The 16,842-nt window shown below is 38.1% G+C and overlaps 1 protein-coding gene across 1 annotated transcript; it reads left to right on the top strand.

Annotated features, from left to right (window-relative positions):
* The first annotated feature begins 6,237 nt into the window (after nt 1-6,237).
* On the top strand, nt 6,238-7,362 carry LOC119071698. The gene has a single exon (XM_037176686.1). It carries the CDS (start codon nt 6,238-6,240, stop codon nt 7,360-7,362), a length of 1,125 nt encoding a protein of 374 aa, XP_037032581.1.
* The last annotated feature ends 9,480 nt before the right edge of the window (nt 7,363-16,842 follow it).

Below are 16,842 nucleotides of genomic sequence, written 5' to 3'. Positions count from 1 at the left end.
AAAGTTGGACATTGGTGTTTCAATCAGGTTTTTAGAATTATCTCATGACATATGACAGATGGAATATTGGTTTCTTCGGCAAAGTCTTAGAGTTTTGAGAGTAGAAGACGGCTGTATTCATGAAAATGTCGAAAAGTTGGACATTGGTGTTTCAATCAGGTTTTTAGAATTATCTCATGACATATGACAGATGGAATATTGGTTTCTTCGGCAAAGTCTTAGAGTTTTGAGAGTAGAAGACGGCTGTATTCATGAAAATGTCGAAAAGTTGGACATTAGTGTTTCAATCAGGTTTTTAGAATTATCTCATGACATATGACAGATGGAATATTGGTTTCTTCGGCAAAGTCTTAGAGTTTTGAGAGTAGAAGACGGCTGTATTCATGAAAATGTCGAAAAGTTGGACATTGGTGTTTCAATCAGGTTTTTAGAATTATCTCATGACATATGACAGATGGAATATTGGTTTCTTCGGCAAAGTCTTAGAGTTTTGAGAGTAGAAGACGGCTGCATTCATGAAAAAGTCGGGAATTTGGAATTGGCTGTTTCAATTATGTTTTGGGGTTATCTCTGAACCTACAGGAGTTATATTGCTACTTTTTGTTTCGTTTGTCAGATTATTCAATACCGAAAGAAAGTTGATAAAAAAGTTGCAAATACGGGTTCCTAAAATTACATCGTAAACTTTTGTTTTACTTGAGAAGTACTTCGTACGGGCTTTTGTAATTGCGCTATGCGCAATTTTAAAGATGAACACTTTCAAAAATGGGCAATAATGTCAAGTACGCAATAAGGTTACAGAAGCATTTTGGTAACGGACGAATATGGGTTACGGGCTTATTAGGGGCTACGGACGTATTATGGTTACGGACGAAATAGGATTACGGGTCGTACGGGGCTAAGTCGCAGCAAACGCTCCGACTGTTCTGATGCCTTGTTAATATAAAGAATTGGTGTTAAAGGTGATTTTTTAGCCTCAGTACCTCAGGTGTAATAAGTTAGAAATGTCTCTCATTTAGTCTAAATATATATTTTCCTAATAATGAATTTCCAGAACTCTTCGGATATGAAAGCGTCGGTTTCATTAATTAAATTTTTCAATTTATTCATTGACTTTCTGCTTTGTGTACTTATCGCTGTGTCAAACAAATATACTTTTCGATGCGAATAACATGTCTGCTTTCTCAAACAATACGTATTTTGAAACATAATTCTGTTTACATTTCCTTGATACATTCAAATTGAATTTATGAAAAAAGATGAAATTGTCACGTGCATCTAGATCATAGCTCGGTTAACAAAATCACGAACCTTCTTGTGACCTTTTAAAGAAGATGTTCACATTTTTGTTATTTTTTCTTATCTTGTGCATGTTTGTTTAACTTACATTGTACATTTATCTTCCATGACCTAATTTCCGGTAGAACGCGCAGAAAATTTATTTTAAAAACTCGCATTAGTGAAAAAATGCCTATGGCATTCGGAACGTTTTCCATTTACATTAGAAAATATTTTAAATTTGTTGATAAAAGAAAGCATATGCTTTGTGGGAGACCCGTTGGTAACTCAGAATCATACGTAAACCTGATCCCAATATCGCTATTAAGACAACGTCGAAAATGCAAATTCAGTAACCAACGTAGGTTCTTAAAATATTTTCCTAGTTCGGGAGTCCAGTTTACATTTCAGCTTCGTGAATTGAGATTCAATGTTCCATAGAAAGTATACCTGAAAGGCTGTAAATTTGATTGTACATACCTTAAGGTGGTGAATGAGAGATAATAGTAACAAAATTCTTCTCGTACTCTCAAAATTTATCTGATGTGCAACCTTTTTGATATATTGCCGAATTTAGGTTTCAACTGCTGTAATTTAAACGCAATTTGTAAGAAAATGTGAGCAGCCGTTATCTTCTATTTAAATGGTTATTTGTGTATCGAGGGGAGAAAATAAGAAAATTTCCAACAAGGCAAAAGTTTGCGCACAGAGCAAGGCGAGTGCAAGCCATTCGTTCAAGTTTGAATTTGCTATTTTCTCCCCGCGGTGAATACATTATTTTTCATCGATTCATGGCGTAAATATCCGTTTTTATTCACGAAACAAACATCACCTACCATTACCTCCCATGGGAGAAACGAGACTTGAGAAAATAATAGAAAATTCTCACCTGAACTGTTATCAGACAGACAGATTGAGTGTCAATAAACGCCATCTTCTCACTGCATTTAAGAAGAGAAAATAATGTCATTCACTCCGCACAGACGAATTTTTTTCTTTTTACACTTTTCAGCACCTTACAGGAAAAGTCGATGAATTTAGTTTTTTTTTTCTTCTAATAAATTTTTCATGTAATTTTCTACCTATACAAAATGTGCACAATTCAGCTCTCGTAATTATATTTAATTAGTGGAAAAGTTAAGAACTTCATTCTGCGATACTCACATCAAACTCAAAAAGTAAAAGTTACAAAGTCACTTTATTTAAAAGTCTATTTACATGCAAATCAAAATTGGCAACAAAATTATGCTGCACAAGCTTTTCAATTTGTCAGCCAAAGATAAATGAAGTACGAAAGTAGAACTGAAGAGTATGTATAACTATCAACCAAAATATATATCGGAAGAAGCACATGAAACTTTCGAATTTCATAGAGAATATAATCATAAAGTTGGTGATAAAAGCTATTTGATGTTACGCAGCCGTGTATAATGTAAGCAAGCGTTCGATTTTTTTTCTTTGTGGGAAAAATGCATTTTATTCCACCATCAAATGGTCGTAAAATTAATTTATAATTGTGTGGCTACCGCGTAAATGGACGAATATTTTCATTGGACTACTTTTAAACATAGATTTGGAATTAACATGCTACAATGCACGGCGTTTGCCTGAGAAATTACATTACCTGGGGAAAGATTATCTATCACAGGTAGTAATCTGAATAAACTTCAAAACCATAATCGAGAAGAGTGCAAAAGTCGGTCTATCAATCAATCCATCAAAATGCGTTTTCAAAATGTATTTTTCTGCGGAAACGAATCTCTCAATTATTTGGAGAATTTTAATGATATTTGCCCTGTAATACGGGCATTCGAGATTATGTCGAGCTACTTGGTGCTCCTCTGATTGAAAACGCATATGAGAAGAGTCTTCTTCAAAAACTCAATGTTTTGAAACGCTCGGTTGAAAGACTCAAAGCACTGAAATCGCACGTTGCATATTTCCTCTTAAAAACTGCTTTTGCATCCCGAAATTGAATTACATAGTTCGAACGACACCAGAAATAGTTTCTGAATTTGATGCTTATTCCAAAGAAACCATGTCATCAATAATGAACATAGAATTCAATGAAAAGAAATGGCAAATTTGCAGTCTTCCAATTAGAGACGGTGGTATCGGCATACGAAGTGTCAATGACATTGGACTTCCATCTTGATTATGATCAGTAGCAAGTACTCGCCAACTCGTCCTTTATATTCTGTCAATTTATAACCCAGACGAGATTAATGTGTCTTATTACAACGAGGCCTTGGAGTGACAGTGACGCAACACGCACGCGATTTTTGGCTCTGATAATTATTTTTCACTGTTTTCATTTAATTTCATTTAAAGTTATAAAAATTCGATATAAGCTGAATTACTGTAATTAGTGGTCACTGATAATGTGTGAATTTCATGGATTATAGTCAGTGATCTCAACTTTTCTTCAAGTTTTATTTGTGAAGCCCACTACATAACCTAAAATTTTAATGTGTTTGCGATTCGACTGGCATTTGAATTAAATTGAGGCCACGACGAAAACTCTACTCGGGTGTTCCATATAACGCAGTTCGAATGAGTCGTTATTACCTCAATTTAATATCGTTCAATTTTACATTCAACGGATTTCCATACGGTGTATAGATCAAAGGTTACCATCCCCTATCTGAACTGCTGTTGTGATCATCGAACCTGTTTAGTGAACTAAGTGCAAGGATTTATGGATGAATTGCTGAAAGATCAGGTATTACCTTTTCCATTTCTATTATTTTGTAAAAGAATCTGATTTGCTTATAAATTTTACTTGAAAAACCAAATGAAAAACCAAGTTGTGGAATTCACAATCAAATGGTGGCATTACTGTAAGATCGAAAACGAAAGACCGAAAAATTATATATAAATTGTATATAGGAAAAATCGCGATAACGTAGCCATAGATAAACGAGATGGTGGTGGATGTCTCATAGCGGTGAACAAGAAGTTGTTTTCGAAGCGTGTTGAAAAGTTTGAACTTTTAAATGATCTTTGGGTATCGATTGAACACGTTGATGGCGCCAAGACGTATTTCAACGTTAAGTACATTGAGCTCGGCACGTCTTTAGACGAATACAGAAATCATTTCAGAAAGATGGCTGAGACTGTATTATCTGCTAACTTTAACGACACCTTCTTTATGTGTGGAGACTACAATCTTGGAGATAGTGTAACGTGGTGCTGTGATACAGTCAGTGGTGAGTATTATGCTTCGAATGTGAGTGGCTCGATCCCTAACGAGTTTCTAGACACTTTGTCTTTGTGCGATCTGAGTCAGCGCAACGTAATTCGTAACGGAATTACTAGGACATTAGACCTCTGTGTAACTTCGTTGCAACCCGACAAGCTGAGTATTGTAAGGTCTAAGGATCCACTAGTCCCTTGACATGTGTTTCGATCTGTCGCGATGCAAATTCCTTGCCGAAGAGCGTCCACCTAAAGTCAATTTCTACAAGGCCGACTATGATCGGCTTAATGCAGGCTTAATGTTAGTTGATTGGCGATGCGAGTTTGCTGGCTTGGACATTGACGAAGCGGTTAACCGATTCTATGACATTCTTGAGCCATTCATTGTTACCATCCCGAAAACGTTTGTGCATGCTGGTGACTACCCTGCTTATTATTCGTATGAGCTCATTTCGATGATTAAGAGAAAGGAAAGACTGAGGCTAAGTATTAAAACTGAGAAGTGTCCGTCGGCTAAGGTAAAACTAAGATCAGAGTTCGAAGTGCTTCGTAAGACGGTGAAAGCTGACATCTAGTGTTGTTTCGATGATTACGTAAAAAATTGTGAAGAGAAGATGAAGACCAATACGAAGTGCTTCTTCGCTTTTACTAAGTCATTGAGAAAGACTAATTCACTTCCTAACTGCATGAAGTATTTAGGAGACGAGGCATCGGATAGGCTATCGGTGTGTAATTTGTTTGCAAAGTACTTTGACTCTGTGTATAACCCGGTCATTGATAGCAGATCCGAAGAAATCATTTTTGATCCGTTCGTATATCAGCAAGGTTCAGATCTTGGAGAGACGGAGGTTGAGTTCACTCCAGCGCAGGTCGAGGCAGCGCTTAAAGGATTTGACGTAAATAAGGCTTCTAGTCTCAGTAATGAGCTGCTAAATGATTGTAGCTCTTTATAAAATGAAACTTGTCCCCTTCCATCGTTGAAGAGGACAAAGACCAACCCCGTCCCCGACCAATAATATATACACTCTTCAGGCATGTGGCCGGGGGACGGGGTTGGTCTGAATTTGTTTTCAGTTTCGCTAAGTTTTCAAAGCAGCCATCCCTTTAATCCGAATTTCCATTTTTAATGGCAACTTTTTCTAAATAAAATCGTCAACAACTTGTTCAACGTTGCGATCTTATGCTGTCTTGTGAAGGGTGTTGACATAGCAACGAAAGATGGTCAGACCACACTGGCCAGTGACCTATGTCAGCACCTGAGGTCGAAACAGCAGTTCTGTCTCAAAATTCACTTAACGTGAACTGTGGGAGGGAAGAGAATCGGTTTCTCTGTTTGTTTTGATTTTTTCTGATTTTTTAGCAATTTGTCTGTAGGCATTTCAGCTGGAGGTATTTTCAGTAATCCTAAACGTCCTGGTTAAGGAAGCAACGTTTGATCTACACAGGATCTTCAATATACAATAAAGACTAAAGCAATTTTGTTTTAATGTCTCAGATGATGTCCAAATTAAAATATGAAAAGGAGTTTTTGATTATTTATTCGTTGTTGTCCTCGTCCCTGAGCATTGTGTATGTATCCTCAGCCCGTTGCCAAATTGTAACGCTAAAAAACCCTCTGAATTTGTTTTCAGTTTCGCTTGACATATCAGACCCATGATATGTCAAGGGTCGGTGGTGTGGTGGCCGCGACTAGATATAGAGAGAGCGCGGAAAGAGCTAGGGGAAATTCAAAGGCTAGTGTGCATTTGCATAACTGGAGCTATGAAGACCACAGCTACCGCGGCCATGGAGACACTGCTGAATGTACCACCGCTCGACCTGATAATTCAGGCTAGAGCCTTCGCCACGGCGGATCGGTTGGTGCAAAATGGCTTGTGGACCTCTAACTTCCGGGCAGGGCATGGGAAAATATGTGGCGTGGTAGAAAGCCCAGTTTTCGGTATGCCCAGAGACCGGATGACGCCGGTGATTGACTTCACGAAGCGATTCGACGCTACTTTCTTAGGCAGAGCAGACTGGCTTAACGGCTGGCCTACTGGTCTATCAAGGGAAAGTAAAGTCAGATTCACTGACGGTTCGAAAACTCCAAATGGAACAGGAGCTGGAGAGTATGCCCCCGAAACGGGGCTAGGCAATTCCTTCCACCTGGGAGAGATCGCCAGCGTACCTCAGGCGGAGCTTTATGCGGCACTCATGGGAGCACATGAAACTCTGCCTATAGGGACGCAAGGCGAAGAGGTCCTTATATGTCTTGACAATATAGGAATGATCAAGGCACTCGTATCGCCCGTAGTCACCTCCAAGCTGGTGAAGGAATGTAAGGAATACCTGAACCTTCTTGGTCTGAGCAATCGGATCAATTTGGTCTGGGTACCAGGACATTCCGGCGTAGAGGGAAATGAGGAAGCAGATAAGCTGGCCAAAGAAGGCTCGGCGACTCAGGCAAATGGGCCAGAACCGTACCTTCCGATTCCCGAGTCAGAGTGTAAAAGAGCACTGGAAGACTGGGTTAAGCGTAAACACGCAGAACGCTGGGAAGCGTATAATGGAGGCGTTCACACGAAATGCTTCTTCCCTAAGCCTAACAAAAAATGGGCCAAAGATTTGCTCAAAATGGACCGAAATCGCATTAGAAGAGTAGTAGGATCGATTACGGGACATTGCGAGCTGAATCGGCCCATGAATAAGTTGAGACTCTCGGACACTCCGAGATGTTCCTGCGATCTAGAAGAAGAAACGTGTGCACACTTGATATGTGACTGCCCCAAATTTCTTCAACTGAGACGCAGGATGCTCGGAGACTACGAGGTGGTTCATTCGGAAATTGCTGCAATAGGACCTGACATCTTAGACAGGTTTCTATTGGCAACAGGAAGGCTACCATGATTTACATGATGACCGGGAATGGAAACAAAGGATCAACAGATCTGTTCTGAATCTAAACAGTCAAATACCAGCCAATATCAGGAATTTTAAATTAACCCACATTCCACCCATTCCACATACATTCCATTTATTTTTGGCGTCTACAAAAATTTAATAAATTTTTATTTTAATGTTTCGGGGCCGAAAATGAAGGAAATTTTTCAAACTTTTTCGGGTTTTCGGTCGCATGAAAACTTACATGTGAATCTGTTTGCGAAGGTTGATTTAAGGCCCTTTCGTTCGGCCTACAATTCGCAAAATTGATTAAAATAAATCGTCCAAAGCAGGTAAATAGATAACTAGTAGTGACTTATTGCAGAAATTATTGTTAAACGAAAGAAAGAAAAACATAATTAGCTTCGTAAAATTGAACTTTCTTTAACACTGTAATCCTGTAAACATCAAAATTACGTATTAACTTGAAGTCCGTAGTCGCGCAGAATGAAAAGACAATTGCATTTTTGAATAAAATTTAAAATTTGACCCATTCCTAGTTTGTGTAAACAGACAAAAACAAATTTGTGTGGTATTTCAAAATGAACCGCCCAGGAATTAATCTACTACTTTTTGACAACTGCCAAAAATAAATGGAATGTATGTGGAATGGGTGGAATGGGTATTTGACTGTTACTTACTGTAATTCCAAAAAAATCTGTTTTTTTGGATAATGAAACTTAAGTTCTAATGACCTGACTTAGGTTCCTGCGAAGTTTCATGCGGTTTTTCCGAAATCGACCATCGATATATAGATAGATAGACAAATAGATAGTCAATTTGGTATATTTAATAGGAAAAGTGACCAATTTCAAACCGATGTATTTCCGTAAGTTTGAACCAATCTAGTTGAATGATAACTCGTTTTGTCGTAAAAATCGACAAAATGATGGAATAGGTATTGCGGTGATATAGAGAGTAAAATGTTCGGCTATGCATAGTTTTATTTTTTAATTAATAAATCATTACTTAAACAAAACCAATTGAGAAGTTTAGACAGTTAAGGGATCTGACCCAGCCAATTTTTTTTTCTGACCCATTTAAACCGGCTGTACACCGACAAAATTTTGTGGGTCAGAACCCATTCGAGCCGGGTGTGAACACGGACAAAATTTTCTTTTCGGACTCATTCAAACCGGGTGTACACGGACAAGATTTTCTTTTCGGACCCATTCGAACCGGATGTACACGGACAAGATTTTCTTTTCGGACCAATTCGAACCGGATGCACACGGACAAAATTTTCTTTTCAGACCCATTCGAACTGGATGTACATGGACAAAATTTTCTTTTCTGACCCATTCGAACCGGATGTACACGGACAAAATTTTCTTTTCGGACCCATTCGAACCGGATGTACACGGACAAAATTTTCTTTTCAAACCCATTCGAACCGGATGTACACGGACAAAATTTTCTTTTCTGACCCATTCGAACCGGATGTACACGGATAAAATTTTCTTTTCGGACCCATTCAAACCGGATGTACACGGACATTTTTTTTTTCGGACCCATTCGAACCGGATGTACACGGACAAGATTTTCTTTTCAGACCCATTCGAACCGGATGTAGACGGACAAAATTTTCTTTTCGAACCCATTCGAACCGGATGTACACGGACAAAATTTTCTTTTAGGATCCATTCGAACCGGATGTACACGGACAAAATTTTCTTTTCGGACCCATTCAAACCGGATGTACACGGACAATTTTATTTTCGGACCCATTCGAACCGGATGTACACGGACAAGATTTTCTTTTCAGACCCATTCGAACCGGATGTAGACGGACAAAATTTTCTTTTCGAACCCATTCGAACCGGATGTACACGGACAAAATTTTCTTTTCGGACCCATTCGAACCGGATGCACACGGACAAAATTTTATTTTCGGACCCATTCGAACCGGATGTACGCGGACAAAATTTTTTTTTCGGACCCATTCGAACCGGATGTACACGGACAAGATTTTCTTTTCAGACCCATTCGAACCGGATGTAGACAGACAAAATTTTCTTTTCGAACCCATTCGAACCGGATGTACACGGACAAAATTTTCTTTTCTGACCCATTCGAACCGGATGTACACGGACAAAATTTTCTTTTCTGACCCATTCGAACCGGATGTACACGGACAAAATTTTCTTTTCAGACCCATTCGAACCGGATGTACACGGACAAATTTTTCTTTTCTGACCCATTCGAACCGGATGTACACGGACAAAATTTTCTTTTCAGACCCATTCGAACCGGATGTACACGGACAAAATTTTCTTTTCGGACCCATTCGAACCGGATGTACACGGACAATTTTTTTTTTCCGGATCCATTCGAATCGGATGTAGACGGACAAAATTTTCTTTTCGAACCCATTCGAACCGGATGTACACGGACAAAATTTTCTTTTCGGATCCATTCGAACCGGATGTACACGGACAAGATTTTCTTTTCAGACCCATTCGAACCGTATGTAGACGGACAAAATTTTCTTTTCGAACCCATTCGAACCGGATGTACACGGACAAAATTTTCTTTTCTGACCCATTCGAACCGGATGTACACGGACAAAATTTTCTTTTCAGACCCATTCGAACCGGATGTACACGGACAAATTTTTCTTTTCGGACCCATTCGAACCGGATGTACACGGACAAAATTTTCTTTTCAGACCCATTCGAACCGGATGTACACGGACAAAATTTTATTTTCAGACCCATTCGAACCGGATGTACACGGACAATTTTTTTTTTACTGACCCGTTCCTCTAACGAGTAACGGGAATAAAAATTTTGTCTGTCCGTCTGTCCGTCACGTCGATATCTTGAGTAAATCAAATCCGATTTCAAAAAATTTCCCTGAAAGATAGTCGAAATAGTGAGGCTAAGTTCGAAGATGGGCATATTCGGGTCGGCCCTTCGTGAGTTAGGGCCACCTAAGTGATTTAAGGTCTTTTGGTGATATTTATGGCAAAATAAACGATGGAAATGTAAATGACACGGCAAATGATAGGTATTGTCAATACCATTCCAAAGTTTTTTAAAATCGGGTGAGTGGACCGTGAGTTAGGGCCTTAGAAGTGAAATGCTACTAGGGCCCTATGTGTATTTTACATAGAACTCGAGTAAGTTTCATTCGTTTTTCGTAATTTTTGTTTGATTTGGAAGGTAATCGAAGGCTGAATAGAATGTTGTTGAAAACAAATTAAATTTGGGTCCTTGGCCTAAGGCCGCAACTAGGGCCCTATGTGTATTTCACATATAACTCGAGTAAATTTCATCCGTTTTTCGTAATCTTTGTTTTATTTGGAAGGTAATCAAAGGCCGAATAGAATGTTGTTGAAAAAAATTAAATTTGGGTCCTTGGACTAAGGCCACTACTAGGGCCCTATGTGTATTTTACATATAACTCGAGCAAATTTCATCCGTTTTTCGTAATTTTTGTTTCATTTGGAAGGTAATCAAAGGTCGAATAGAATGTAGTTGAAAAAATTTTTAAATTTGGGTCCTCGGACTGAGGCCGATACTAGGCCCTTCAAAAAAATAAAATTTTTAGGGCGATTTGAAATTTTTGTTTCATTTGAAAGGAACGTCGTACGGGGCTTCGTAATTGCGCTATGCGCAATTTATAAGATGTACACATTACATAATAATTTTACTTAAACTACATTAACCGGCGCAATAGGCTTACGGTCAAAGTAGGGTGACAGACGCACTAGGGTCACGTACGCAATAGATATACGGGTTTGTTCAGTCGCAGCAAACGCTCCGACTGTTCTGATGGCTCGTTTATCATAATAGTTGGCACAGTCAATTAAGTTTTTAAATTGCAAGTGTCAAGCATTGTACTGTGGCAATTTAGTTGAAATTATAACGTAGAACAATTAACACGCCGGTGTTTTAATTCTTATTTTGTAAGAGCCAGATATTCCCTAAATATTTGGGGCTCAACCGGGATATCGTAATAGTATCGCGTTATAGTTGTGCGAGAAATCGACTGTTTTTTTCATTATCGGAGTGTCGGTCAGTGAATTATTAAATTGGCAAAAGTGAGAACAATCGCGCGTAAAGACAATGAAACTTTTGTAATTTCACAAAATTGTGTGCATAAACAAAGTTCGATCGGTTTTGTTTTGATGCGTGTTTTATGGTCGAGAGAAACGTTTTTTGACGAAAGTTTAGTTGAAGAAGGCCTAACATAAGACAATTTCTTGTTTTCATTGACAATAAAAAACGTACAAAAATAGACAATGGCGTTGGCCACTAAAAGGTCTGTGCTTAAATCGTCGATAATAAAGATTTCTAAGATCGCTAACGAAGTACCAGATGGCGCTGATGTATTTGAGCTTGAAAACGCGTTTGACAGGTTTAAACGAGTTGTTTACAAAATTCGAAGACGTTCACATGTCGATATTACAAATAACTGGAAAGGAAAAGATTTCGAATTATCGAATACTCAGACACTGAGGCATTAGTGCTCGCTTCGAAAGCAAAGCTGAAACGAGCAATTAAGGCACTTCAACCACAACAAGAGCCGCAACCTCCACGCAAGGAGACAATTTAAATCAAAACAGAAATGATTTTTCTGGTCTGAGAGTTCCACGCATGGAAGTACCTGAATTTACCGGCAGTTATTTGGAGTGGCCGTCATTTCGAGATTTATTCTTATCGCTGATTGGTAATAATCCTAAAGTACCGAACATTCAGAAGTTATCGTACTGTGGTGATTCCACAATATGCATTCATCAAAGATTGCCATTGAATTGATTTGCATCATGTTGCCTTTGCATTCCCTTTATATACAGAGTTCATTCGAAATACACATCATTCCATTCCCGGCTTCGGCCGAAGACACATCTAGTGTTTTATTGTAGATAGACATACAATCTCTCTCTACAAAATGGTGACCCCGACATTGAACAAATTTCAAGTCCGGCAATCACTTAACCAACATGAACTTTAATTTTCAGGTTTATTGCTCAAAATAAATTTCATTTGTCTGTTAACATTTTAACCATCTTGAACATTCCAACGTGGTAAAATTATTGATATTGTTTAAAGGAACATTCCTTTACACATATTAAGCCCATACCACGACCAAATTATTAAACACTTTAGCTAATCAGCAAGGTTATAATTTGCATGTTTCAACATGGACTGCATGGACTCGCTTTTTAAAGAAAAGAACCACAGTCGTCACACATGGCACAACTAAGTTTTATTTGCAAAAACAAATAAAATTTACATTTTTTGGTCAACAATGTCAATATATTGCCCTGAACCAACCAAATAAATGTTAATGGACTGAAAGCAAAGTGATTCAATACATTCACACTTTTACTCTCAACACCAAACATACTTCGCAACCAGACTTACACGTACACTTAGCTGTCAGAATTTTGTCTAACCAGAAGTATCTCAACGTCGCTACCTGACTACGTGCAAATCACTTAGTCTAAGACATGACGTACATCACATTCACTCTACACTCAAATCACTTTGCTGTAACCAAAGTAGATCACTTGACTGTTGACAACTCAAAATTTAAATCGCTTTTTAAGAAAAAACATAACGATAAGCACAAAACTATATTTAGACTTAAGTTTTATCTTTAAGTTATGATTAAGCAATTCAGACCAATACAAAAGTTGTCACTGCGCCTGTAGTACCTTTACTACACGCGTACAGTTCATTGCTACTTTCCAATCAAAAATGATTTCGGAATTGAAGTTTTGACCACAAGTCAATCTTCATATAAATTTTAAATCTGAAAAATACTTGCACATTGTTTTCTACAACTACATTTCGTTCAGAATGTATTTTAAATTTTAACACTAAATTATTTGGTTGCCTTCCCCAATTTATTCGACTCACTGAATAAATTGGTTGTCTAGTTCCGCTAGTTCCAGGTAATGCTGTGTAGGAACGATTCATTCGGAATTCAATCAGATGATTTCAGTAAAATTTTCAAAATTTATTCAAACGAACTTTATGTAGTTCCTTTTCAAGATTTCAGTACTACTTTAGCAAACAAAGCCTCAACCAAATCAACCTTTCGAATTCGAATCACCAAACATAAAAGATTTGCGTCATTCATGGAAAGTTAAGGTATAGAGCTTTTAGTCAAAATCGCTAGTCAAATACTAGTCGCAATTGTTTTCTAACGAGAACGGGTGCTATCATAACATTTGATCACTCTGCTACTCTACTTAATTTTCACTCTGTTTAACATTATTTCGGAAAGTCACTAACGACGTACTGTTAGAACTTATACCCCGTCACGTTGCGCAGGACAGTAAATTTTGTAGAGGATTTTTTAAAAGAATTCTATATGACTAGACATGTTTGACTAGACATTTCTTTTCATTCAAAACTATTGCTCACTAATCCTTACCAGTTCTAGACACAGAACTGTACAAAGGAATAGCCAATAGTTTTTTTGAAATTCAAGTTATAATCATACACTTGACAAAACAACAATCCTACCATCCGATTGTTCATTTAAATCATAAATGATTTAACATATTACAAGTCTCACATGCTTGTACAAAAACCTTTGTCACCACTGAAGAAATTCTCTAAAGTGTTGCAAACAACAAGAATCTGATATCAACACAACCATCGGATCCAACATCACGATATCAGTCGAAATAAAATGTATTTTACTGCAAACCTTTTATTTCGCACATAGACGTGTCTTCTATGCAACTCAGAGCCTTGCTCAGAGCAGTACAACTTGGAAACATTTACATCTCTTTCCACAACTAAAAAAATTCCAAAACTACAGTGGATTCACCCTTTAAGTCAATTCACTCTAGCCAATCAAAAATTGCAGATCAGTCAATTATATCAAAACTGTTAAACCATTTTAAACAACAACTCAAGAACAATTCGTAGACCTGAACTACGTATCACTCTACACAAACTGTATTGCAAATTAATTTTCCAACAAAATCAAAATTTCAAACACCCTAAATTCGTGTCAACTATTTTTCATCATACTGAAAACTAGATTACAAATCGACTAACATTCCAATATCTTAGTCCATTTACGTGAGGATCTTCAATTACAGTCAACTCACTAATCAAGATTAAAATTATGTATTTTCCTAGTCTTGACAACACATCAACACTAGCTAAAAACTTAAAGGGAATTTCTTTAAAATTCAATATATTCTCTTTCAAACTTGAACTTGCTTAAAGCAACTTCTTGAGTCTGTGGGAACAAACAAATAAACATTCATTACATACATCGTTTTGGACCCATACGATTTGGAGCACTCAACAATCAAACCACCCTGCTGCGGTGCCTGCCAGCATTAGACGTTAAGAATTCGAACTTCAAGAAAATGCTCAAATCATTCACACATTACTACGTATGGTCAGCCAATCCAAGATCAATTGTTGGAACAGTAAACGACAAAAAGTTGCTGCAACCACAATACCATGGAAAATCCTGCTCAACCCTCAAACAAATGTTCATGCTCACGAGTGAATTGAACCAGAACCAGACCATCAGAATCAAAACGGACCGTTCAAAGTTTTTCCAACGGGGGAAGTATTGTGATGATTCCACAATATGCATTCATCAAAGATTGCCATTGAATTGATTTGCATCATGTTGCCTTTGCATTCCTTTATATACAGAGTTCATTCGAAATACAATTCATTCCATTCCCGGCTTCGGCCGAAGACACATCTAGTGTTTTATTGCAGATAGACATACAATCTCTCTCTACAGTACTTAAAGACGATTGTTGTCGGTGAGACTTCGAAGTTGATAAAGAACATCAAAATAACGAACGACAATTACCAAGCCGCATGGGATCTTCTAGAAGGTCGCTTCGAAAACGACAGATTAGTAGTTCATGAGCTTCTGGAGAACATTTATTCAATTCCGAACGCTACTGGTAACGCCGATGGCATCAAGTTGATTTTAGATACAACAATGGAATCGATCCGTGAGTTAAATAATTTGAATCGTCCGACGGCCGAATACAGCGATTGGCTGGTGTTCGTCATTGTGAAAAAGTTGGATTCTTTATCCTTGGAAAAGTGGAACGAGCTAATAGGCGATGAACGAGCGGTAATTTAGTGGACAAAATTAGAAGAATTTTTGAATACTCGCTTCAGGATACTAGAAGGAGGTGAACCAGACTCAAAACGAACACCATCCCATCAGAATTTAGCAAGGACATCGTGTCACGTATCAGAGAGTCACGCGAAGTCAGACAAGCGTGTTGAAAAGGCAAATGTCAAATGCTATTATTGCAAGGGAGGCCACAGAGCGAAGTCCTGTTTTACATTCAAGAAGAAGAATCCTCAAGAGCGACGAAAGATGGTGGAATCAGCAAATCTATGTGGGAATTGCCTTATTCCAAGTCATAAGTTGAATGAATGTGCATCGACGCTCACCTGTTTCAAATGTGGGCTTCTTCATCATTTGCTTCTACATTTGGAGTCTGCCCCAAGGAGAGAATCAACGGTTAAAAAAGCGAATCATTCCTCGACTCAAGCATTGGAATCATCGTCAAGTTCATCATCATCAGCATCGATTGCAAACCATCTCGTGGATCACATCATTGACACAAACAAAGACATTTTACTGGCGACAGCTGTCATTGTTGTTAATCTTGGTTCCGGAAAAAAGGTATTTTTGAAAGCTTTACTTGATCAAGGTTCACAAATGTCCTTGATATCAACGTTCGCTGCAAAGAGAATTAAGTTACAAGCAGAGTGTATCAAGGAATTCCATTGACTGCGGCAGGCGGTGAAAAAATTTAAACAAGACGAGGAATCGCTGAATTTAGTTTTGGCTCAAGGATCAACGATTCGCAATTTCAAACAACAGCGCTGCTAGTAGACACTGTTACTCGATATCAGCATTCAACACCCCTCGATTACGACGCTTTTCCCGAAGCTTGCAAGCTTTTCCCAAAAATCGAATTGGCCGATCCCGAGTGTGAAGATTCGAGTAGAATTGATGTTTTATTGGCTGGAGATGTGTACAGTCAAGTTGTGTTGGACGGTGTGAAAAAATTCTGTGGCATTTTGGTTCAAAATACGAGTTTGGGCTGGATTTTGTCTGGTCAGTACAACGCAGAGAATCATAAAGCATCAATATTCATCAAATGAGTTTTTACTTTGGAGCAATTACTACGCTCATTTTGGGAAATTGAAGAGCTTCAACCCGATGAAAGGAGTTTAATGTCGGTTGACGAATTGGCCTGTGAAAATTTTTATGAAGAGTCGCATCACCGAAAAAGTACTGGTCGTTATGTTGTTCGGCTGCCATTCAAGTTGGTCAAAGAAAGCAAAGAACTGGGTTACTCAAGAGGACTAGCAGTTTCTAGTCAAATTCGTATGGAGAATCGTTTCGAGAAAATCCAGTGCTCAAAGAGAAATACCACAAGTTTATGGATGACTCAGTCAGATTGGGACACTTGGAGTT

This window comes from Bradysia coprophila, assembly GCF_014529535.1.
Source record: "Bradysia coprophila strain Holo2 chromosome IV unlocalized genomic scaffold, BU_Bcop_v1 contig_5, whole genome shotgun sequence".
NCBI lineage: Eukaryota > Metazoa > Arthropoda > Insecta > Diptera > Sciaridae > Bradysia > Bradysia coprophila.
The sequence above is the reverse complement of the archived record's forward strand: the minus strand, read 5'-3'. Positions and strand labels throughout refer to the sequence as shown.